Source organism: Corapipo altera, unplaced genomic scaffold (assembly GCF_003945725.1).
Source record: "Corapipo altera isolate COAL_440 unplaced genomic scaffold, ASM394572v1 54, whole genome shotgun sequence".
Lineage (NCBI taxonomy): Eukaryota > Metazoa > Chordata > Aves > Passeriformes > Pipridae > Corapipo > Corapipo altera.
In genome coordinates, this window is record NW_020884902.1 from 4,705,254 (window position 1) to 4,730,383 (window position 25,130).

At 39.6% G+C, this 25,130-nt stretch overlaps 1 protein-coding gene across 5 annotated transcripts in view; it reads right to left on the reverse strand.

Annotated features, from left to right (window-relative positions):
- NYAP2 (neuronal tyrosine-phosphorylated phosphoinositide-3-kinase adaptor 2) overlaps positions 1-25,130 on the reverse strand; it is a 135,895-nt gene that overhangs the window by 42,243 nt on the left and 68,522 nt on the right. For 3 of the 5 annotated variants that reach the window (XM_027650570.1, XM_027650571.1, XM_027650569.1), the window contains exons 4-5: positions 16,632-16,685; positions 11,709-12,806 (exon numbers count right to left, since the gene is read on the reverse strand). In XM_027650570.1, coding sequence (XP_027506371.1) covers positions 11,709-12,806; positions 16,632-16,685 — 1,152 coding nt within the window. The remainder of the gene's footprint in view (positions 1-11,708; positions 12,807-16,631; positions 16,686-25,130) is intronic. The other 2 variants (XM_027650572.1, XM_027650573.1) reach the window with 1 other exon arrangement.

Here is a 25,130-nt window from a genome sequence, read left to right on the forward strand (position 1 = left end):
CCCTTTTTTACAGTTAAGTGAGAGTTGCAGCAGCCAGCTTGTTCAATTAAAAGCAGCTCTGACCTAGTTCCATGCAAAATCAATATAAAGCCTGAAAGAGTCTCACAAACCATCTAACATTTAAGAAGACACAGCTGAAACGCTTCTCGGCGTTCACGGAGCACATGTTTCTGTGAGCAGTGTAGGGTTTGTTTTGTTTTATCCAGCAGAGATCACATCTGTCTGCTGCAGACAGCAAAGGGAGGGGAAGAGGGATTGCTGAAGAAATGCATTTAGGTGATTTTCTGCGGCTTTCTCAAACCTGCTAAGTGTGCAATCCTGGCTAGGAAAACAAGACAGGAAAAGAAAAAGCCACAATGCAATTAACTGAAGACTAATGAAAGAAAGGATAGATTTACACCAAAAGATCAATCAAGGCTTTAGAATAAAAATATTCAATGAAAGTTGTTACAATCTGGTTGAAAAAACAGAAGAGAATTCTTTACGTTTCAAAAAACTCCAGCTGGCACCATCAGTCACTTAAAAGAAGAAGTTTTAAAAATTCTGCATGGTAAGACATACATTCAACACTGTTTGATGCCTAAGAGGAAAAATTCTCTTTTATACTGATTGGAATAAAGGAAAACATAGTTTTAGTATTGTTTAAAAAGAGCCATTTTCCATCCCTGGAAGTGTTCAGAAAACGTGTGGATACGTCACTTGACGACATGGTTTAATGGTGAACAGGGTGGCAGTGCTGGGTTGACAGTTGGACTTGAGAATCTTAGAGGTCTTTTCCAATCCTAACAATTCTGTGTTTCTGCGACTGATCCAAGATGACCATATATATTTTACATACATATTACAGAAGCGATGACAATATAATACATCCTCTTTCCAACGGGGCCATCATTATTTCTTAACCATTCTTGATCTTTCAAGTGTGCCTATTCTGCTGCAAATCACTCCACAGTCTCATCATCTGACTGAAAAAGCCACATCTGGAAGATATGTACTGTACAGATGTGCTACTAAAAAGAATAAAAGCAATGTCCTGGGACTCTCAAAATTAAATCAAACATTATCCAAACATTAAAATCTTGACAAGGATGACACTCTATTGGCACTCTACAAACAAGTTTTCTATTTAACTCAGACTAGTCACCATTACATAATTAAGCAGAACACTTTATTCTCTGCTTTCACTGCACTTTTTATTTTATTTTCCTTTCAGAGCTGGGAATCCTAGAAATTGGTGACTTTCACTTAGAAGAACCTCATCACAAGCCTGTGTCCTCCAGTGCCTGTTTGGGCAAAAGCCTAATTACAGGAAGTAAAAGGGAATTCTGCCATTGACTTCAACAGAGGAAGGGTTTTCCTTCCAGCAGTTATTACTAGAGGCCAGCCAGCCATGCTGATTCACATGAATGTACAGTACAGCTGATCCTGGTGAGCTGCAAACATTTCTCTTACCTAGTTTGTACATCCAGATCTCCTCCTGATTATCCAGGCTGCCCTTTCAGTCAAGCACCTAAATTTTTGCACATATATTTCAGATCCATAGGTGGGTAAGAACATGGTCTGTGACTGTCTGAAGCAAATAGCATTTAAGTAGGAGAAGAAGGAAGAGGACTAGTTTGAAAAGTCTGAATGTGGCAATCTTGTGAAACTTTGGTATCACTGACATGAGCCTTGGACTACTTAGCAACACATGTATGCACACAAGAACATACTGCCACCCTAAACTCCACACTGACGGAAGAAAACAATGTTAGATGAACCATGCAATGAAACTGGAAGTCAGTGACTGCAAAAAGTTGCCCAACTGCTACTAGGCATTCAATTTGAAGAGAAGATGGTGCCCATTCTTTCTTAAAGGCTTTCTGTCTCAGCCCTGTCCATTGCATGCTCATTCTGTTATTCAGGTTCTTAAAACACACCCTTCATGTTTGGCTGAGGACATGATGGTTTGATAGGTCCTGCACATGTCCTAGCACAGTATGGCAAGAAACGAGAGGGTAAGAATGAGCCGAAAGAGCTAAGTATATAGACACTTCAAGAAAAATGTTCTTGTGGTAAATTCATGACCTTATGTTTCAAAGCTTCACTTCAGAAACATCCATCTTTCATAGAAGTCCTGACTATATTAAACTTGTCAACATTTTTTTGTCAAGTTTTCTGCTGAAAAATAGCCCTTGAACTATTTCAGCAGTTTGAACATATGGTTTTTCCGCTGTTTGACCACTTTCATCTCTTCTAAATTGTATGTCTTCCTCCACATTCAGTAGTAAATGTTAGAAAATGCAAAGATAGTTGTGAAAACTGGAGACAGAAACCCTCACTTTCATATGTTCACATAAAAAAAATCAATTACGAAGTTGGTGTGAAAACGAATTCTTTCCTGACTATTTTATCTATTTTTTAACTACCTTTTTTTTAAAAAGCCCCATGTATTAATGCATTTCTCTTTATTGGCTTCATTAATGAATTAGAAAATTTGCCTTTCATTATTGGAACACACATCCCATTTGTACAGCTCCCCTTCTACTGCAATACATTACCTGTTAAAGAGAATCCTGACATTGTCTCAACACTGGCCTCAGCTGAATTCTGCTCTCTGTTTTACAGAGCCAGGCACAAGCACATGAACTTTTCTGTACAGCCTCTGTGCCAAGCCTGGCTGGGTCAGGGTCCCAGGCACTTTTTACTCTGCAAGTTAAAGCTCAGGGTTCCTTCCAGTCACAGAATAAAAACCTTTATGTCATTCTGGCTTTCTATGCCTTTTAACAAGTTAATTATTTTAGGCCCTCCCCACTTTCTAATTAGAGGTCTCATTTTGTGAACTGGTTTTACTCTCGCTAGCAAAGCAACTGTGAAGCTATGCCAGCACAGACTTCCGATCCTGAGGAAATAAGCAGAATTGCAGATGGCCTTGTACAGCTCTGGCTGATGCCTGTGCTTGTAAGGCCTTACTATTATTGCCTTCACAAGTGAGCAGAGCAGCTCATGTGGCTGGCACAAGGGTCTCTGTATGTGTTACAGCACACACAAACTACATACAAATTACACAAATACTGCCAGAGCAGTTAAATAGCTATAGATTTCCTGGAAGGAGGTACTTTTAGAATCATGAATTCAAAGACAAAAATAAAGTAATTGCTATCTCCAGTAAAATTAAACACACAGCTTCTTTCTTTCAGATGAGTAGTTACAAGAACAATAGTTCTCCTTACTCATTCTTAAATGCCAGATAAAGTGCTAATTGCATGTTACTGTTTTAACAATAAAATAATTATTAGGGATGGATAATTCTGTACAGAGGAATAAAAGGAATGTGAACCTTCACATCAAATCGAATGTAAAGGAACCTAATTTTTTAATATGCATGATTATCCTGACAATTATTTCCTCAACATTCCTGTACTTTTCACCTTATCTATACCTTGCACATTTGTACACCCCAGCAATTTCATGGTTTGATGTTTGAATCATTTACATGTATAACCCAAATAAAGCTATTTTTAACTCTTTGATTTTCCTGTTACTGATGAAGTCCTGGAAGGTTTAGAGAAACTTAAGGAGAAATATATCCACCTTTTCTCCATTAACAGTCTAAGACTGGTCTAAGACTGTTTTTCAGAATATTATCTCTTCTTCCAGGCAACTAGCGAAAGAAAAAGAGGAAATGGCCTCAAGCTACACCAGGGAAGGTTCAGGCTGGACATCAGGAATAATTTCTTCATTGAAAGAGTTGTCAAGAACTTGAACAGACTGCCCAGGGAAGTGATGGAACCACCATTCCTGAAAGGGTTCAAGAAATGACTGGACATGGCGCTTAGTGCTGGTTTGGTCAAAACTTAGTGCTGTTTGGTCAAAGGTTGAACTCAATGATCCTAAAGGTCTTTTCCAACCTTAATGATTCCATGGGCAGATTAGAAAATGCACTGACAAAAATGTGTAGCATATCATGTGGTCATTCAGTCACTCTATATTATTCACTGCTACATTCAAGAAACCTAAGTGCAGAGTGGTTTTGCAAGGAACAGCAGTCTAAGATAAGGAGAGGACCCCTCTTGCCATAATTTATAATTGGATCCCTTAATGTATATCTTAGCTCATATTCAAGGACTTTTGGATTGGGTTTTTAATGATGGGGTTTAAAAATTGAGCTTGCTCAGCCAGGAATCAAATCAGTCATGCCAGAAAGAGTATGTTCTTTAAAAACGGAAATATCAACTACTTAGCCCAAGAAATTGCCGGTGTTTGTTACGTGGATCAGTGAGATAAAGGCATTTTAAGAAATATCAAGAGGAGAAATAGTCATAAATATTGGAGGTTTTTGGAATGGAAGGAAGAAACCTTGTTCTTTCCTTTATTCCCCTCAAAGAACACAAGAGGTTCTACAGCTATAGCTGTGTCACTGTAAGTGCAGATAAGGCATTAATTAAACTCCGTCTCTTGTAAAGATGCAATGACAGCTGCTCAAGAGATCACTGAATCAGGTTTTAGATCATAAGTTTGCTAAACTGTTTCATTTAACAGTGATCTCAAGTAGCTCCTCTAGATTTGATGTAGATATTCCAGTTCCTAGAGAAAAAAACTGTGAGTTTTGTTTGCAAAATTATTTTTTTCCTCTCACTAATAATTTTGGGCAAATTGTTATGTTCTGCTGTGTTTGAAACTTGCACCATCCTATTTTGGTAGTGGTGGTGAGGTCTGTGGGATTTTGATTAATTTTCCTAAACAACACTGTGATCTCCTTCCCTGTGATTCAGTTTAAGCAAAGAAACTTAAGTACTATCTCTTTGAACCTGTGTGGTTCAAAGTGCTGTATGAACATGGAGCTTCTTAAAAACAAAGGCCTTCCTACCAATAATCTCTGGTTTTACTTTCAAGACTTAACAAACAAAAATTCACTTGAATCCTAATGCAAAGAAAAATCTGACTCTTAATTAAGAAAAAGATGCATTTCAGGGTACAGTATTCGGTTATAAAGACAAGTTCTGAAAGACTGAGTAGCTTGTCCTCTCAAACCACTGGCACTGCCATCCTGGCTGTGCTTCATCCAGGGCAGATGCACCAACTTCCTGAGTGAAAGCTACATAAATAATCCTGAACCATTCTATTAAATCAAAGTAATTCCATTCCTATCCTCTTTTTTTTACCCCCATATTTCTTTCACAACAGGAGGACTTGATACTCTACACTGACACCACCTCGCCTAAAAAAACATAGTGGGAAAATTTAAGAAATTGTATTTAGCAGGGGTTTTTTGAAGTTAATATATGCTTATGACAAACATCACCACATTAAGTATTTCTTACCATTAAGGCTGAGCACCCATAAATTGGTCATAAATTGTGTGGTCCTGTTTGAAACAAAAAAGGCAATAAACTCTCTGATTCACTGTCCTGCTGTATCACTACACCATTTTGAATACAAGCTGTTCTAGCCACAAAGGATGCATTTATTTTCTTGAAGCCAGAGACACAGATGGTATAAACTGGAGTACCTCTCATGATTTCAAATAAAAAGCAGTGATTTATAAGTGCTGAGGATTTGGTCTAAAGGTCAAGATATTTCTCTGGCTTAGAAAGCTCTGTTCAGGGAAGGGGGAAAAATCAATGGCACTTAAAACTGAGAACCTATTATCATTATCCACGTCCTTAAGTGCAGCACGTGTCACTTTGCTTATTCACAACACAGTGAAGTAGGTTCCACTAAGTGAATTTAAGGCATTTTTCCCCTTCTATTTTTAACAACTCTCAGACATCTCACAGCTTACTGTACATTAAACATAAAGAGAAAATGCCTATTTCAGTTCTTTGCCTGAAATCAACTTTTACTTGAAAAATAAGTGAGAATAGCTTTATCTCTATTAATTTTTCTTTTTTTACCCCTTACAATTTTATTTCTTCTTCAGAAAAAGAATATATATTACAGTCAAGTAGTATAAACAGAAGGAATAAATAAATCTGTATACATCAATCAGAAACAGCAGCTGTTTCCAGAAAAACCTGAGCAATTATTTATGAAATTATGTCTTCTTCAATGCTTCTGTATATCGTCACAATCCCAGGAGGACCTGATTTCCTGATAAGCCTAAATTGCTGAATTAGAAGAGGAGACGATGTCACGGTACCAATTAGCAAAAGTATTTTGTATAATCTCAAAAAACTTGTTTTTTATTTTAATAACTGCCTCTAACAAAAACATTCCTTCATCTTAAAAATGGAGGGAACATCCCACCATCAGTGACTTGAATGACTAAAAGCCTTTAAAATACACATGCTGGCTTTTCTGTGAAAGCAGCAAGACAACCATTAACATAGCATGCATTTCAGTCAAGGAACAGGTGCCTATTGATTTATCCATTGAAAACAAGTTCTCAAACCTGGAATTATCCTTGGTGTCAAGAAAGAATGGAATTACTGGTGTGCAATGAAAAATAGGGCAGCAATGGTGTAGCCACAGCACAGAATTAGCACCTAGGGATGTGCAAGCTGCCACAGAGCTGCCATGAATGCTTTCGCACATTTCCTCCTGGTACTTTTGCATTTTCACTTGATGCAATTCCCCAACTCTCTTTTCCAACATACTGTTCTACCTAACAAGAAATCAGAAGTTTCTTTAGGATCACAGAATGGCCTGAGTTGGAAGGTACCTTAAAGATCATCTAACTGCAACCTCCCTGCCATGGGCAGGGATGTCATTCACTAGATCAGGTTGCTCAGGGCCCCGTCCAGCCTGGCCTTGAACATTTTCAGGGGCAGGGCATCCACAACTTCTATGGTATGGGCTTTCTCACTTCCTGGAAAGCAGCAGCATTAAACCAAACCAAACCACAAAAAAAAAGTAGAATATCCCACTCTAATCTCAGCCTCTTGAAATCAACCTGAGCTCCTTTGTAGCAAGTGAGACACTTAGCATCCCTCCCCTTCTCCCATTACTTGACAGGTTTAGATTCCTAATTCAGTGTATACCAGCCAAGAACAGGAAATGTTAATAATTATGCCAATTTTCAATCACTTTAACTGCTTTTGCAAAGTAGCACGTTTACAAACTTCCTCTCTATATGTGACTAGAAGCTGAAGAGTGAAACTCTGTAGACAAAAGCCAAAGCAGCTCCAAAGTCTTGCAGAGCAGCTTAGGAAAAAAATCCCACCAGCTGCTGTGTGTCGTGTGTCCTGATCTCACACCTCAAGCACAGACACAGTCAGGGCACACAGCTGAGGTACCTATTCTGTTGTGCAGTTACCATGAATATTTGCAATACTTGCTAAAAACTGGCATGAAGTTCCCAGGAAATTATGAGGAAACTGAAGCCTTAAAAAAAGGAAACAACCGATATACAAAAAGAAAGGCTGGTCCTAACAAGGGTTTACAGGAGCATCTCACACAGAGAGCCTTGAAGCCACACACAGCCTTAAAGCCATTGCAGTGCAGATGCACAGCAGCTTCTCTGTTCTGCTCTTTAGGATGTGGGTATGCCTTAGGCACATGACTCCAGTGCTGTATTACCATGGAGTACTGCGTGTTTCTATGGTGCAGAAAAGACAGAAGCAGCAAATACAGCTGCAGAAAACCTCAAGACCGTTCCCTCCCTCTCCCTCCATAGTTCCCTCTTTACTGAAGGACACAGGTAACACAGGCACTCAGTGTTCACAGTAACAACAAAGGGAATGTGTCATTCAACACAGCTGGACTGAGTGGTCATTCCCAAACACCTTCCAACCACATCAGAAAAGGACACCTGGCAGAGTTGGTACCCTTTAAATTGTTTCCTTCTAACCTTTGAGGACTGAAGTTATATTTCACAGGCGTCAGCCAAGTGTTAGGGCACACTACCAGTGTTATCCTACACAAAGATAAGAAGGTTAAGGAACAGTCAGTGACAATTAATAGTATCTATCTTTTCCACTCTTTCACATTTTTCATGTCCTACACCTTTCTTCAGTTTTCTGTAGGGCGTTCTCCATTTTTTTGCCTTTCTTTTTTATCATCTTGTACCACATTTTTTTTAATTTCTGATTTGGCCTTACAATTTACTTTTCTTTGTTCTTTTCTCCCCACTTTCATAATTCCGCTGTAATGCATATTTAAGATGCTAAGAGCACACAAGGGGATTTTTAGGAGAACACAGCACAATAAGTGAGCTGCTTATAAAATCCAGATACACACATCACAGCCAGTGGATGCTGAGTGTGTTCAGCAACAAGTCTGCAGCTTCAATGGAAGCTCATACCCTTCAAAAATGTGGTCCTTAGGTGACAGACTCCTTAGTATTAATGATGGATCCCAATTTCTCATTAATGCAAAAGAACTCCAAAGAAATAAAATGGAGGGGGAAAAAAAGGGAAAAATGGCAGAAGAGTGAATAAAATAATACAGGAAGACTAAAAGGACAGCTTCGCTTGTATATTAGAGCTGTTGATTGGAAATAATTTTTGTACAGTCCCACCTCCTAAAAAAAAACCACTCAAAAATGCTACAAAATTAAAAGCCAGCAAATACATTGGGAGTTTGGACTCAGATGCCAAACTTCTACAAAGTCAGTTGTACTAACAATAAAAAGGAGAGAATTATCTCTGTAATTGCTGCAATATTTTCCAAATGCACTCAGCTGAATACAAAATTTATTTTTGTGGTTTTTTTTAATACTAGCATATGGTAGTGGGAGCTTCAGACGAGTCACAGAGGGTTGAGTTTTGGAGGATTCAATGAGAAAATTGCTTTAGATGTGGTCAAAATAATTTTATATTTTAGAGGCAAATATTCTTAATTTCCTAGCATGACTTTGTAAGAGTAATATACCTTCTTTTGTGTGTGTGTGTTTATTATCCTCTAGATTCTGGAAATATTTCTGTATGCTAAGAGCAAATTACACTGACATGACAATTATAAAACCATGGCAGTCCCAGTTAGCCCTACTCTATGCATTTGCTCTCACACTGCTTTAAAAACCTAACCCAGAATGGCATGAATGCCTTAGGCTTCCAGTGTGATTTGCAGGAACAAGGTTTCATTAACATATTGTATGAGTAGTCCAGCCTCCCCTGCTATCACTATGTATAATCATGACATGTAAATGTGACAGTCTGGTCAAATTCTATGTTCAAATCCCCCAGTTTAGATTCTTTATGGTGGATCATTTCAAGACATAAAATGTTAGACCTATATGTCTTCTCTATAAATCTTAGTGTGTCTTCTACCTCTGTAATATCTGAAGACAAACCTTGTTCTTGCTCAGGGCAGTAATCCCACAGGATTAAGTCATACTGTAAATACCAGACAAATTACAATCGGATTAGGTGGGCAGTCTGTTCATTTACTCAACACAGCTGCACTCCAGAGTCTTTTCACCACTGGTGTCTATTTATAGCACAAATGTGTTTTTCTTAAAGTAAATGAACACAGTTTCCATTTCATATCTCTGTTGTCTTACTGTTTGTAACCAATAAGGAGCACATTTCTACTTCCTAAGGAGCAAACAGAATGTTCCTTGAGAGGCCAAGAAAGCTGCTCTTGGTACAGATCTGCAGGGCAAGATTTAGTCTAAATTTATTAGTGAAAAGTCTCTCGAAAGGTTTGCATTCAATTTCAGTCAAATGAAATATAGAAAATATCTTTCTGGAGGTAGATATGAGACAACAGCACAGATATGCTGAAATTTCCCAGGACTTCTTCATTGCAGGAATTTCTACAGTTTCCAAACCTGCTTACATTGGTGAGCATAGAGCCTTCTTATAAAGCTCACTTAGAAGATGTGGTGTAGCATGGGGTTTACAGGGGATTTCCGCTCACTTCTGTATAAGAAGCATGTTTAATAATGTTCGATATTACATGCACTTTGCCAGAATTTCTCTAACGCTTCGCTGAAATTATTTAAAAATGTCACATCACATCCCTCACAATTACAAGAATCATCTTGCCTTTTAGCCACAAACTTGCTCCCATACAGCACACAAATCTAGCATTACTGAATTTTTACTACTGCAATCAATTAATGAAATCCATGGAGCTGAGATATTCATAAAACAGGATTAATGGTTGCAGGCATGAAAATATTAAAGCCAAATTAAGCAAACTGCTGTGCCAAGTAGTATTCTCAGTATCTTGCTAAGTCCATTCTCACCTCCACCTTCTGATTTCAGAGTCATTATTCCTGATGCCCACAGAGATAAATAAGAATAATACTGCTGAGGCTGGGGCAGCAAAGTCCATGAGTCAGGAGGAATGTTTTGTAGGCCAACCCACCCCATTGCCACCAAGCTCCCCTGATACTTACACATTGGCATCTACTCACTAAGTTGCAGAGGTGCAAGGTAAACAACCTCTGCCATGGAAACCCAGAGGAGGTGTTCTTTTGATCCTCCTGAGCCTGTCCCAAAGTGATGTGACCACACTGCAATGAGTAATGTAAGAGAGGGGCAGAAACACAACTTGAAAGGCAGTGTGGAATTCACTTCTCTTCAGTAGTGATGCAGTAGCCTGGAAACCAGAGTACCTTCCTTTATCAGGTATAAACTAGAGTAGCTTATCATATCATATTTAATATGTTACAGCTGCCAAATAGGCGTAATATAGTACCTACACAAACATGAGATCAGCTGTTCTCCTTTAGGAGCTTTTCTCCTTTAGGAGCTTTTCCTTTATGCAGGTGACAAGATTTCAAAGTCATAAACTGATTTTACTGAAGCTGGAGGAGAAAGTGTCCTGAGCCCACTTTGCACTCTGACAAGAGGTGCTAGGGTGACCTTCCACCGTGGGACACTGTCTTTGGCACCACTGAATAGGAAAGGTTTTGCAACAGAAATACGGGTGCCAGGTTCTGTGTTCATGCACAGGTGGGACTCCTGTTGATATCATTAGGAGTTTCCACATTTCACTAGCTCAGAAGTGAACATGTTGTAAACCTGAATGTATGTGGGGCAGTGATTTTATGATACAGCATATGACAAGTCAATATTGGCTTAAGGTTTTCCTGCATGATTTCCTCCTGTGCTTTTCTCTCTGTGTGGGTTTATAGGCTATATGTGTTATAGATCATGTTGGTTTTCAGATCAATTCACAGCACAACCTCCCAACCAGTCCCACTAGCCCAGCTGAAAGAGATACTCTGTGTCACAGCACAGAAGGAGGCAGCGGGAAGGAGAGGAATGGTTTATAAAGAATCACAGAATCATTTAGGTTGGAAGAGACCTCCAAGATCATGGACTCCAGCCTTTGACCAAGGCTTAAACAAAGTTAAGCTGGTACCTTTGGTTGGTATCATACTTACCAGGATCACTGGTCAAGTTAAGGGTGATCACTGGATCTCGGTAAAAAAATACTCAAACAAGGACTATTTGCTTATTTTGCTACAAACTGCTTGGACAATGACTGTGTCCTAGCATCCATCAAGAAAGGAAGGGTGTGCCATGGTAGGAAGATCCCAACTCACATGGAAACATTACATTTGTGGAAAATTAACGAAAATTGTTTTCTTTTGCAAGACCAAGTCATCAGCTGTACTTCTGCAGTGCAGTATGCATACTTAAAAACCTTAAAAATATAACAATATGAAGACTAAAGCGATTTTGACAATAATAATTTTTCCTTTTGTTACAAGAAATTTATATAAGGAATTCAGACTTCTGAGATATCTAATATATATAACATATTTAATATATCTAATGAAAGATATATTGTAAAAAGAAAAATGAGGAAAAATTACATCAAGGACTTACTTTCTGCAGGTTCCTTAGATCTTCTGCCACTGGAGGACTTCCTCAGGAGACTTCGTCCTGAGGTGAAGAGGCTGGTTAGTTCCTCCAGAGGACTGGTGGGTGTCCGAGAACGGGAACCACTCTGACAGGATGACCCGTAGGTACTGACAGAGGCATTCACCATCTTTCCTCCTTCTTGCAATGTGTTTCTGGTTGTAGAATGAGGCACTGATGGAGAGCTTCTTGAGAGACTTCCTGAATGTACAGAGTCATAAGGTGGAGGTCTTTTGAGGCTTAAGGGGGTGAGAGACCTACCCATACTGACAGGAGAAGGTGAGGCAGAGTGACTTTTAGGATAACCATGTGGAGACTGTGTTCTGTATAAGGTAGAAGGATGAGGAGGTGAGGAGGTGTGCCCAGGGGTGCTAGTTCCATGAGATACTGTCTGATCTTTCTCCAGTTTTTGATGACCTGGTGTATGCGGTGGCAGTGAAGATGGAGAAGCTCCAGCTTGTTGTTTGATGTAAGACACATTTTCTAAAACGGGAAGCTTTGTGACCTCTAGTGGAGTTAGAGGAGACTCGTCAGAATTTGGGGAACACTGCACTGGTGCTGGTGGGAACACCAGCAGTGGAGGTCTGTGAGAAAGCAGATTTGGAAATGGTGGGGGTATATCACAAAGCAAGCCCTTGGGAGTAGATGGCACTGAAGACTTGGTGAAATCTAGGTCAGGCACTGTGGGAGTAGCACACTGAGAAGAACAAGTGTGATGGTCATATTCACATTGACATTTTGAATCTTGGCCTACATCATCAAATATAGGGTATTTCATCTCCTCATAGACGGCTTCGCTTTGGTCATCCTCATCTTTTTTGAAGTCTCTGAGAATATTCCCAACCATTTCAATATAAACAGGCTCTTCTTCCTCTGTATCTGGAGCAGGACTGCTGACCTGCGATAAAGAGGCATCCCTAGTGAGTGTTGTCTTCATAGGGCCATGCTTTTTGATATACGTTTCATCAAAAGATGTGCTTAGCTGTGTGTTTGGATTTCGTTTCGGCTTAGGAGGTGGAATCTTCTTTGTGTATTCATCACTGTGAGGTCTTGGTTTTGCTGACACTGAAAACAGAACAAAATATAAACTAATCAGAAGCATGTAACACACTTTGTCAACCATAAGATTTCCATTACAGTGTCATAATTCTGGAATGAATTTCCTGGGACCAGCTTGTTGTTCGTTTTCTCTGGTATTACATCAGTAGAACATTATAAAAATAACCCTCTATTCAAAACACTCCTAGACTTCCCCCAGAATGCTCTGACACTCCAGTAGTTAGTGAGCACTTCCCTTCCTCCGAGACATCTGTTCTTTCCCAAATTCTTTGGGACAGGGGACTTTCCATTTTTAAGTATTGTGCTTTTCAAATATCACTGTGGGATTTTAAAGATCCAAAAAGTTGCTTAAGACATAACACTAAGTTTCAAAATGAACTCCTTTTGGCTCCAAGAGAACAATTAAGATCCTGGACATTCATACTGGAATGACAGTGATGTAACTCTGAAGTGACACAGTGATGAAGCAAAACCTTTTTATTTATAGTAACTTCTTGCATAAAGCACAACAATTCTCTCAGCACTGACCCAGAAAGGAAATACTCATACACAAACTATAAAATCTACTGTTGAGATAATCCTAATAATTTATCTGGAATCTATCCTACTATTACAAGATTTCAGCAAAGTCAAGGAGGAACAAAGTGTCTCACAGATTCAGATACTTTCCACAGAGGTTTGAAGCTATAAATCAAAACATTGTGATGAAACTGATTTGAAATGAGAGGTCAAGGGTTTCTTAGAAATTATCCTTTATGAATTAAACAATAAAGAAATTCATGGAAATTGCATTTTGTTCACTTTGCATAAAGAGCTAATAAAACATCTCATTAAATGTTAGGGTTAATAAAACATCTCATTAAATGTTTAGGTGAAGCTAATTTTTATCCAAAGCAGATTCAACAAACTTATTCAGAAACGAAAGTTACCACATACATTAAACTTCAATTATATTCCTATAAAGTGATTGACACCTCATTAGTAAGTTTCCCAATTAAAAAACAAAACAAACAAACCAACCCCAAAAAACTCCTATACTATAGGCCAGTTCTGAATGGCAGCTTTCCCCCCTTTCCAAACTTTGTTGTTCCTTGCAATTCACTGCTCCAAATCTGCCACTGTGAACTCAGTGCTCAGAGAAATTTCCAGACACCTTCTGCTGAACCATCAGCAAACAGCCAGCAAACATCTGACGTTAAACCAAGCAGGCAGTACTCATGGAGTCAAAAATCCTCTGCTAGAAACAGCCTTAAACATATTATGAAAGCCAGCAGTGAGGCTCTGCTCTGCCAGCTCAAAGACAGTATTTTGAGGACAGTACCTGTGAGGACTCTGGTGCAGGGCTGGCAGACGCCTGCATTAAGGCACCTTACTAAGGTGACTTGGTCAGTATCAGAGGAAGACTCAAACACAGTGTTATCACTTCGTCACAATTCTGCTTTTATCTGCTAAATAACCTCTGTTCAATTCCCAGAAGGCACAGCAGTACGGGCAGATGATAAACAAGTTTTGTTTAGGAATATGGAGCTGCGAATGCACATATATGCACGTGTACATATATGAAGTAATGAGACCACTCTTCACCAGCAGCATTTGTTTAAGCTTAACATACAACAAAGGTACAACAAAGTAAAAAGAAAAAGAAATCTTTCCAGAATTAAAAGAAACAAAATAACACTGGAAAAATTATATTATGCTTTCATGAGGATTCTAATTAATGTGTTCCACTTTGTAGTAGGCTAGGGACATGCAAAAGCTACCACAGATAAGAGTGTTTGGTAGCTTGATAATTTTTCACTGTGTGGATATATCCTAATGCATTTTAAATTTGTCTTTTTAATTAACCTAAATTAATTTTCTTGAATGTATTAGGCTAGACTTTTGGGAATGAGATGTAGGCTACCAGAATCTTTTGGGCTTTGCAGAAAATATTACTCCTGATGTATTTGACAATGCTGGCATATCTTTCTTGCCATGCTTCCAGCTAAATTACTATTTCCTTTCCGTTTAGTCTGTTATTTGTAAATTATATTTGTATATATTCTATTGACATTAACTTGATCTCAATCCTCTCTCCACACCTCTGTTAATCTGATTTACAGCCCTGTCAAAAGCAATCTTATTCAGATTGCTGTCATTAAAATGAAGAGAGTCAATGACTGGCACAAACTGTCTGATCATTTGTGAATGTGTTGCACATGACCTGAACTCTATTTTAGCTACATCTGAAAATTGTACACAGAGGCTTCTTCCAGTCTTCTGTTCCCTGTGCTTCATACTCCTTAATAACTACCTGAGATAGAAACATTTCCTGATCCTCTGCTGTCCTCAAACCCCTGTTCTGTGCCCTGGTTTCTACATCTTCTGTGCCACAAGTGTCCCACTGAGAACATGCTCTGCCTCACAGCCGCATTCCCACTCTTTCATCTCTTTATATGCAGAGATGTTAAGGACAGACAAATAATAAAAACATGGGATGCTCTTGTGTCAGTGGTCATTCAAGGATAGTGTTAGCTGATATTTTTGTTGAAAAATAGCCAAAAGTGGTTACAAGTACTGTGTTTTCCAAAAAATTGCTCGAAAAAGCATATTTTCCTCTTCCCTCCTTCCATTTTCACAGTTTTTTAACCAATTGATTAAGTTCTGCCACACGGTCTAAACCTGTCCTGAGGTGCTGTAGTTTGCATATACAACATTCACAGGTTATTACATTACAAATGAGGAAATGAGAAATGTCAAGGAAAAATGATTGACATTCTGCCATCTAGTCTTGTATTTTTGCATGGGTTGAAACTAAGTACCAAGTGACACACAGAGCCTCATCTGCTGTTGCATGATATGCAGCATTAGCCTAAAATATCTTGGTGACATTATCAACAAAAAGGTCAAATGACCCAATCTTGCTGTATGAGACAGAGTAAAACATGACAAAGTGATTTACTTTCCATTTTCTTTCTAAAGCATTTTTCCTCTGCCATAGTTAATTTTATTAAACCATCTATTTCCAGGAGGTGGTGTGTTACTGAGATCTTTTTCCTTCTGTGACAAATTGGACTTTTCAAATTACAATTTTGAACTAAATGTTTTAAGTATTTTATAAACTTTAAAAGGTAAAAAGGTATCTACCTCCCATATATTGCACAAAGTATGAACTATAAGACTTCCTAGAGAAAATACACAGGTAAATGGATAAATAATAAAGGAATCATTTAATCATGACTGGGAACAGAGGAAATGTTCAACATCTACCATGAACTCCCCCTGGATGCAGGGGGACATTCAGAAGGCAAACTGAATTAGCTTTAAGAAGCTAATGATGCAAGATATTTCAGTTTATTTAGCAAAGGTTTCTACTCTGAAACAGAACTCCATGGCAAGGGCTGAATTCTACAGGACACCTTATAACGGAATATGGGTCATGAACTACTGCTTCAGCCTGGAACAGAGAAAAAAACAGGAATCCTGCAGCTAAACAGAGCTGTGCAAAGCTAATGAAAGGAGCAGGGAGTATTTGTGCAGTTCCTGTGTTACCAACATTTGGCAGAGATAGATTTGCATGAATGCAGAAGCCCTGGCAAGATCCCATACTCCATGAAAGGGGATTATTTGGCAATCTCCAGAGAGGAATAGGCAAGATTGCTTAAAGTACTTGACATTTATCAGGCAGAAAAAGCATTCAGTGCCTGCTGAGAACATAAACTCCTATGAAAAGCAAACCATGCTGACATATTGGTGGTATACATACTACTGTGTTGTCTGCCCTAAACATGGAGTAATTAAGTGCTTTTCAACATGGATTACTATGTCCTTGGTGCAACTGTTGCCACTAACCTGTGTTGAAACTCTGCCACTCATACATCAGCGGATGTGGGTCCTGATCCAAAGCTAAATAGAAGAAATGAAAGTGAGAACTATTTCTTTCCCTGCCAGGTGCAACTTTCCTTAAACATCCATCTCAAAGTGCTTCTATCACAGACACACACAAACACAAGTGACCACCAGTGCGAGGAGTTTGAGAGATGGGAGGTGCTCAGAGGAAGAAAACTCAGCATCTGCTCTGTGGTCCTCTGCCCTCAGAGGAGCTGCTGCGGCTGTGGGAGCTCAGAATGCTGTGCTAGCAGATCCTTGTTTGCATCAGAACCATCCAAATTACCATAACTGATAAACTGGAGATACAATAATCCTTGCAAACAACAGTGAACTTCACAAAGTTTACGTTGCTTGGGCAGGAAATCTCCATGTTTAATAGTGTCCTACTACCAAGCAATTAATTATCCAGCTCTAAGAAACCTCAAGCAAAACAAGAGATGTAGGCTCTAGTAACTTCGGTTCTTGTCTCGAAGCAAGTAGCACAATGCCTAAAATAGCCTCACAGAAGCCCTACCGAGAATATGACATTTTTGAAATGAGATATATGTAGCGCAAAGGTTACGCATCGCTTTCAGACATGCCCAGATAATCTGCCTTTCAAAGTTAATTTTGGAAATACAAAATGCTTCTGGTATTATCCTTCTGAAGTATTTTTTTTACTCTTTAAGGAGAGACTGAAATATGAAAATGTGTTGTCATACCGTTGTTTATTGTTTGCTCGCTGTGTAAGGAATGAGTGAAAACATCTAAAAATTAAAATTAATTTTTTAATTGTCGTTTGGATGTTTTCCAGCTTTTAAATTTCACAGACCAATCTGATGAATTGTGCTGTTCATTGTAAAAAACAGAATAAACAGATGTAACAGGAACATTCCTCCCTTTCAATTTCTACAAGAGGCTATAGGATTCACATTATTTCTAACTGAAGGAATGAATTGGGCCCTAAAAATTTTTAAATTTCTTAAAAATGTGACTTTAAATGCGGAAGGAATTAATCTCATTGTATTTTGAGGGGTACCTCTATCAAAAAGAGCCTCCAGGAGTGAAAGGAAATAGAATTTCTTTAATTAAACCCTGAACGTGCTGGATACTGAATCACAGATACACAGATTCTGATTCACATCACATAATTCAACAGAGAAAATCCAGCTCTAGGGTAGTACAGAGCCTATATGTATACATATGTGTATCCAAGTTCAAGACTGAATAACCCCACTGGTTCTAATGAAATGAACTGCTTGTTCAAAGTTGCACATCATTTTAAGTGCATTTGTGCACCAGTGCTTATATTGGGTTGGATTTCATTATCTCTGTGGGTGAAGTTTGAATACTCTTAGTGAAACTGAATTTAAAAAGGCAGAGTCCTCTGAACTGTGCAAAAGACTGGAACTCAGGAGACCTGAGTTTAATTCATCTCTTTGTCACAGGCCACAGGGCCTTGCCTGTCATTTTACCCCATAATGCTGCCTTTCACTATCTTTTACCAGTTAAGGTTCAAAGGTTTTTTAACACAAAGGTTTTATTTTAATTTATTTGGTTACATCAAAACTTGCACGGAGCTTCCTATCATTGGAAAGCAACAGTAGAAAACTAAAGCAAATTTAAATGTAGTTATTGGAGACATGCAGTGTTGAACATGTATCTTTTCTTCTCCAAGGAATATTTGAAGACAAACATTCACCTACTGTGAACAGTCAGAAAATATACTCACAAAGATGCATCTTAACAAGTGATTATAGAAACATCATCACTAGATTGAAGTAACATCAGAGACTGTATCTCTGTCATGAAAAAAACCCTGGTTTTCAAAATAGCACTGTCCTCATGGACACAAGGCCTTTCCCTGCAGGTTACCTCTTCCTTTTCTAAAAGATCCTCTAAAAGAGGGGAAGCACATGGAAGGAAAGAAAGAGCCATCTGATTAATTCAGATAGGTAATAGGTGGTTTCAGCACAATGACTTCATGCAGTACATATTTCTTCTCTGCTCCTGAATCTATTAGCTCTTACTGGAAATTATTTGGGCATTTAAAGAAGACAAAATTATACTGAAAATGAAAGGACTAAAAGTCAATGTCATAAAATAATATTGACGTGCTACTTGTATGTCTCAAGGCTATGATTAAGGAGACTTCCTCAAAAGTATTCAGGTCCCTTTATTTTGGCTACAACTTCTTTTGCCTTTTAAAATGATTGATTTCTGCTCTAATTCAAACTGGTGGAAAGCTAGTGGCTTTGGGAGTGATATTCCAGAATTAAATATCAGTACAACGGAGAGCAGAATTGGGCCCTGCAGTTAAATTCAGTTCTGCATTACTCCAACAATACAACTACTGCAGCTGATAGGTGCTGTGCTTGAAGTCATTGTACTGCCAGACTCAGTTTAGGGGTGTGTATCTGGGCCACAAAGCTGAACTCTCAGCCCCAACTCCCCTGCTTCTAACACACTCTATATGCCAAGGTTGCCATACCTACCTGGGATTCCCAAAAGCCAGCCTAGGGCACTGACTTCCCTGCTGCCAGTGCCTCCTCCCAGCACAGCAGGGGCTGCCAGTCCTTTGTTCTGCAGCATCAAGACAAGGGCAGACCCAGAGATGCCAGGATACACCAAAACCTTTGGATTATCAGCATGCTGGAGAGAGTCCCTCCCCAAACGGCCACATTCCAGAACAGACTGGCTTCTGGGTTTTCTCCTCCATAGACCTCCACTTCTCTGTGTATCCACCTGGCACACTGAATCCCGCTTATTAGTCTTTCCTACAGTGAAAAGGTCTTCAAAAACTTAAAAAAATTACAAAGTAATTAAGCCTCTGTCTGAATGCCCAGCCTTGTGCTCTCACATATTTTGAACTTCACATCCTAGCTCTTTTAAAGAATGAGTAACTGATGTCCCTGATTTTTCCAGATAACATTGAATAAGCAAAGAAAAAAAGAAAAGAGTATTTGAGGAATAATTACAAATTATTTGCAATCAAGCTGTTCTGTACTATTAATTGAGGCTAAAAGTTATTGTCAGTCAGCACAGCTCTGGAAAGGCAGAAAAAGCAAGACTTTGGATAAGTAAGAAAAGAATAGTCAATTTGAATCATTCTCCTTTTACAGGAAAACTGATGAGCGGAGTGCAAAAGGAGGCAAACGAAAATCTCACATAACTTCTTTTAGGCTATGGTCTGAATATCCATCCAGAAAAAATCCTTGAACTAATATGCCCAGACACAAAGGGCCAGGATCTATGACATTACATGGGTGTATGGCAGTTCCAGCGGGAGAGGCTCTGAGGAGGGAGCAGTGGGAGGATGACTGGGGAAGGATCCTCAAGGATCCTCACACTGCCCACACATGCAACGAGTACTTTCAAAGTGCTGGTTCATTCTGTTTCAGACAGCCTGAAGTCTGCAATATGCAAATCAGATTTTGCAAATGGTGTACCAGTGGCAATAAAAATTTTTGTAACTCTATATATGCTGAAGGAATTCTAGATATAGAAAGGCAATTGTCATGGGAATTTATCTGCCACAAGCATCATTAATGAAGAGTGTGCAAACAGAATTACTGAATCATGCTGGCAGAGAAATTAATTTACAAAGTGTATGTGCTTGTTTTTTGGTCTTTACTGCAGAAACATGTACAGAGCTGGAGCAGTGAAGAGTTACCCATGATCACAACAGAGTACAGTGAAAGAGCCACAGATCAGCAATATGAGTAAAGCCCTTCCAGTTTATAGTAGCATTTATGGAATCTTAACTGTCATCTTGGAAGACAGTTTGCTGTTTTACTGTAAACTGACTGCTATTGCTCTACTTTTGCAGCTCCCCACAAACTGACTGAGTTTTAGATGGAAAACAATGGGCAACCCTAACCTTAACCCTAACCCCCACCACCCCCCAGTTCAGCATTTTTGATGTGGTGCAGTTCTCATAGAGTTGTCACCCTGCACTCAGCTGCCCCTTCTCCCTCTCTGCAGTTTCCCTGTAGCTATTCCCTGAACATCACACAGAAGATGGTGAGGCTCTGCATTTTCTATGAGTTTCTACAGACTGTGCCATGGGATGACTGCAAGCACAACGGCATTTCTGTTGACCTGTAAAAAGAAAATATCTCCCTTCTGTTCAGAAAGGGATGCTTCTGAGTATGTCTAAAGAGCTAAGTCCCACCAACACATGCCTTAGACACCTATGTCACATGAGCTTGGTACATAGAGGACACCACTATCACACCAGTAAGCCTTTGAGGGCTGAGTTGCTTATTCCTATGTTACCTGCTGCCCAAAGGGCACTGAAGGTCTCAGTGGTATCATCTGGCAATGCTCATGTAAACAAAGGCAGACTCCAGTCAATGCAACTCCTGGCTTCACAGGAGCAACACTGCTATCGATTACCAGCTACCGTAGCTGAGGGCGATGGTGTGGGAAATCGTTTGCTGAACTTTCATGAACTTCTTGGAGAAGGCAAGGTACCCAGGCTTTCTGACCCAGTGCTCATAGAGACACTGAACAAAACTGATCTCTGAAAGAGTTCCTTGCTCTGGGGGATTTCTAAAACCAGGAGATACACCCAAATAGTGAACTCCAAAATTATTTACTGAGGAAATGGTAGAGAAAGAGCAAATGCTTAATGAAACAGTAAGTTTAACTCAACTCCTTTATTTATCTAGAAAAATAGTCTGTATTTGTTTCCTTGATTTAATTGTTGTTCTGGTTCACAAGCAACTAGACCAGAACACTAGCAGTTACTATATGCAAAGACTTGAATAATTTATCCGGAGATATGGGACACTTCATTTTTCAGATCACAGCAATGCTTATCTTCTACTTACAGCTACAATAAGTAGGTCAAATGCATTATTTGCTTATATAAGTAACAATCTGTTTGTTGAGCTTCTAAAATAATTGCAGCCCATTAAATGAAGCTGGCAGACCTACCAAGGTGGTGGTGTGCAGAATACTGAGCTCTTGGGGACTTCAACATGAGGTTTACTGTGTCCAACTATTTCACAGGCACGGCGGCTCCACACTGGCTCCTGTGTGTCCTTGGCATCTCCCACCAGCAACAAGGAACCAACAGATTTCACAAATCCCCTCGCTCCCCAGAAGTTCTCTGGGATTTTTGCAATTCTTTCTTTTTGGTTGTTGTATAAAGAGCCTCTTGCTGCTGCTGACTGACACATCCGGCAGGCCCTTCTTTCTGTCACCGAGCTCACATTTCAAAACACAGCACAAGGTTGATGGTTGGGGTCAGATGAGTCACCACAGCAGGAGCATCAAGAAAGCAAACCAGCCACAAGGAACAAGAGTTCATCTAAAGGGGCACTCTTTCCTCTGCCAAAAGGACACAAGGTGACCCTGCAGAGGCAGTTACTGCAGGTTGTCACTGAGCATCTTTTGGGTAAATATGATGATAGCTGAGGTGGACAGAGCACTGTCAGAGCAGCTCACAGGCAGCAGCAGGGCCTGGAGATGTAACACTAGAAGCACTATGGTCAGAGGCTGAATGGTATGAAATACAGTAATCAGCTTTAGGAAAAATGCCTCACAGCTATTAATTTTACTTCCATCTCCATAGGGTTGACTTCTCTCTCCTCCTCAAGTCTAAATAAAGTGTTGACAAAATTACAGACAAGCCACACATTATCAGCTGCCTCCACTTGGAGTTTCTCTGTGTGCCTGGCATCCATCATTTCTTCCTGCATTTATTTGCAGAGTGGTGTAGTGAAACTAGTAGAGCCTGTAATAGTGTTGATCTACAAGGGTCATGCAGCCGAGTCTCATCACCATAAATTCACCTGGTATGGCTGCAGTGTACAGCACCATTTTGACAGTGTTGTGCACAGTTCCAGACAAGCTTTAGGAAGGCCACCTCCTGTTTCAAATGCCAGGCTTGACCTCATTGTTCCACCTGAGAAGCAAGATGGAGGGTGAAAAGGCAAAGATGGAGCGCACAAAGGAACGACCTGTTTACAGCCTGTTTCATTTTGTTGCTGTTCAGAAGCAAAGCTCTTTGCAGGAATTCAACCACACCACTGAGGCACAGTCTGTGGTAGAGCACAGCTCAGAACAGCCTGAGCTCTGAGGCAGGTTGTTGCCTACCATCTCATGGGACTATCTGTTCTCTAAACCCATACCATTCAGCATTTCACAGATCTGGATCATAATGGCAGCTCAGATTTTGCCATCCTTATTCACGCTCTGTAGCATCAGTGATACCATTAAGAGGCTGGGAAAGGGAACTTGAGCAGTTCCTACACTGAGTAACTGTTTGAAGTCTTGGTTTCCACAGTGACTGCCCTGAGTTCACAAATGAAACCCTGCCAGATGCGCAGAATTTCACGTTAGCAAGGACAGTATTTTTTGCATATTCCCTTCTCTACTTCTTTCTACAGTGCTGCTCACAAAAGCACTGACACATGTCCCATCAGCTCAAGCTTTGAATGTGAACAGAAACACTCTGGTCATAAGCTGATTGCAAACCACTTTGCTAAACAAAGCCTTTGTCCGTATTCCTACGTTACAAAGGAGGAATCTGTGACACTGAGAGCCAAGTGAAATGCTCAAGGTCATCTGTACCAGTGGTGGTAGAGATGTGAAGGGCCTGTTCCTCCACTTACACCCTTGGGAGATGATGGTTAGTATTACTTACAGAAGTCTTCATTTGCCATAACACTTTCTGACATGCAAGCAGGCATTTTCAGAACTAGGATCATATAGCAATTAGTCACTGCAGATATTCAGCCACAGAGCCAGTAAAAATTATTTGCCTTTAACAAAAAATAACAAATTCAGAACCACAGAACACTGAGTTTTCATGTTTTTGCTTGCAAACCCTCATAAATAATAAAATAAGCAGGCTATACGTATGATCAAGTTTTTGCATCCTCACTAGTGGTATATCTTCAAGTTTGTGCTTGGTACACATTTGTATGTTTGCTTTTTTGGTCACTGATTTTTCTTTTAATCAAAAGTTTACTTACCATCTTATTCATCAAAATCCAAATATTAAGAGACGTCCATTGTCACAATCAAAAACCTAACTCCACTGAAACTTTCCCAATTGAGGGCACTTCTGGCATGCCCCCACTGATTATAAGGCAAGGTTTATAGCCAAGCCATCCTTCAATATTCCACCAAGAGGAAATAGAAACAGCTCCATTTGCAGCCATGCATGGAGGAGAGTATTAGAGGAATCTCCTTTACCCCCACAAAGCACTGTTAGGACCAACAACCCAAAGGTTACACTGCTCCCAACACAGCTGAATTTTTTCACGCATGTTTATGCTCGGAGAGTCCTGTACTTGCAGTTCTGGTTTTGTTTCACTATTAAGCATAAGAAGAGCTAGAATCCTCTAACTGTTATTGCAAGATGGTTGAATTTCAAAGCAGAGTATTTTTTATGATTAGTTATGATCATCACAGAGAAATTATGGAAGACGTGGCAAATATTATACCACTGCACTGGAAATTAATATTAAGCTATGCCTCTTGTTGATGCCAAGGACACTGTGCTCTGTCTCATTTAGATGCCCATATCTAAGCCTCCCCTCACCCTGAACTAGCAGTCAGCTGTAAATTCCATGAACTTTGGGGTATGCGTTTCTTGTTTGACATGCCAGAAGCTAGGCCACTAAAATTAGCCCCAAAATTGTGTGCTCAGTTTTATTTTTTTCCCCTTCATACATCTACGAAAAGCTCAGGCTGATACACCGTGACCTCCAGGCAAGTTGATGGCACTGCAAAAAGGAAGCTGTGCTCTGCTGAGCTGTCACTGCTGTGCACGTTATCCCAACACAGCACTGTTTGCACACGGATGGACAGAAAATCATGAAGTGCCAAACACAGTTGTAGCATGTCAGGCATATGTTGCCTGATGTCACCCAACATTAAGCCAAGTGGAAGAGATGAAAGCAGCAAACCAGTGCACCAACCAAGACTACTATGTTCAAACAGTCATTAGAAAGAAATTACCAATGAAACAGAGGCTAGCCATGACAGGATCTCACCTGGAGCTAGACTTGAATCTCTTGTGATGTGATTCTGTAAGCACTGTGCATTCCCAGTAAAGCCAATGTGAGTGTAACCTGCACAAACCTCTTGGCACAAAATACTTTGAGAGCTCAGTCATGCTTCACTCCATAAGGATTTGTCTCATTTGATTGTTTAAGTGAGAACAAAATTAGGGCACCAGTTAAAAATAAGGTAAGACAAAGAGGTGGAAATCCAATGTATTTACTGTAGAACGAAGAGTGCTGCTGTTTTGTGTTTTTTCCTTTAATTCCAAATGAGTTTTGCACACATCTCTATTATCATAGACCAGCTCTGAGAGTAAACAGAGGCTCTAGGATTTCAGTCTAATCCCTCAAGTCCTTACTCATTTGTCCACAATGCCTTTAACAGACAATGCCAAAGACAGTATGCAAAACAGAAGCATAGTAGGAGTATTCTCAAATTGTTATTTTTGTAGTTTCACAG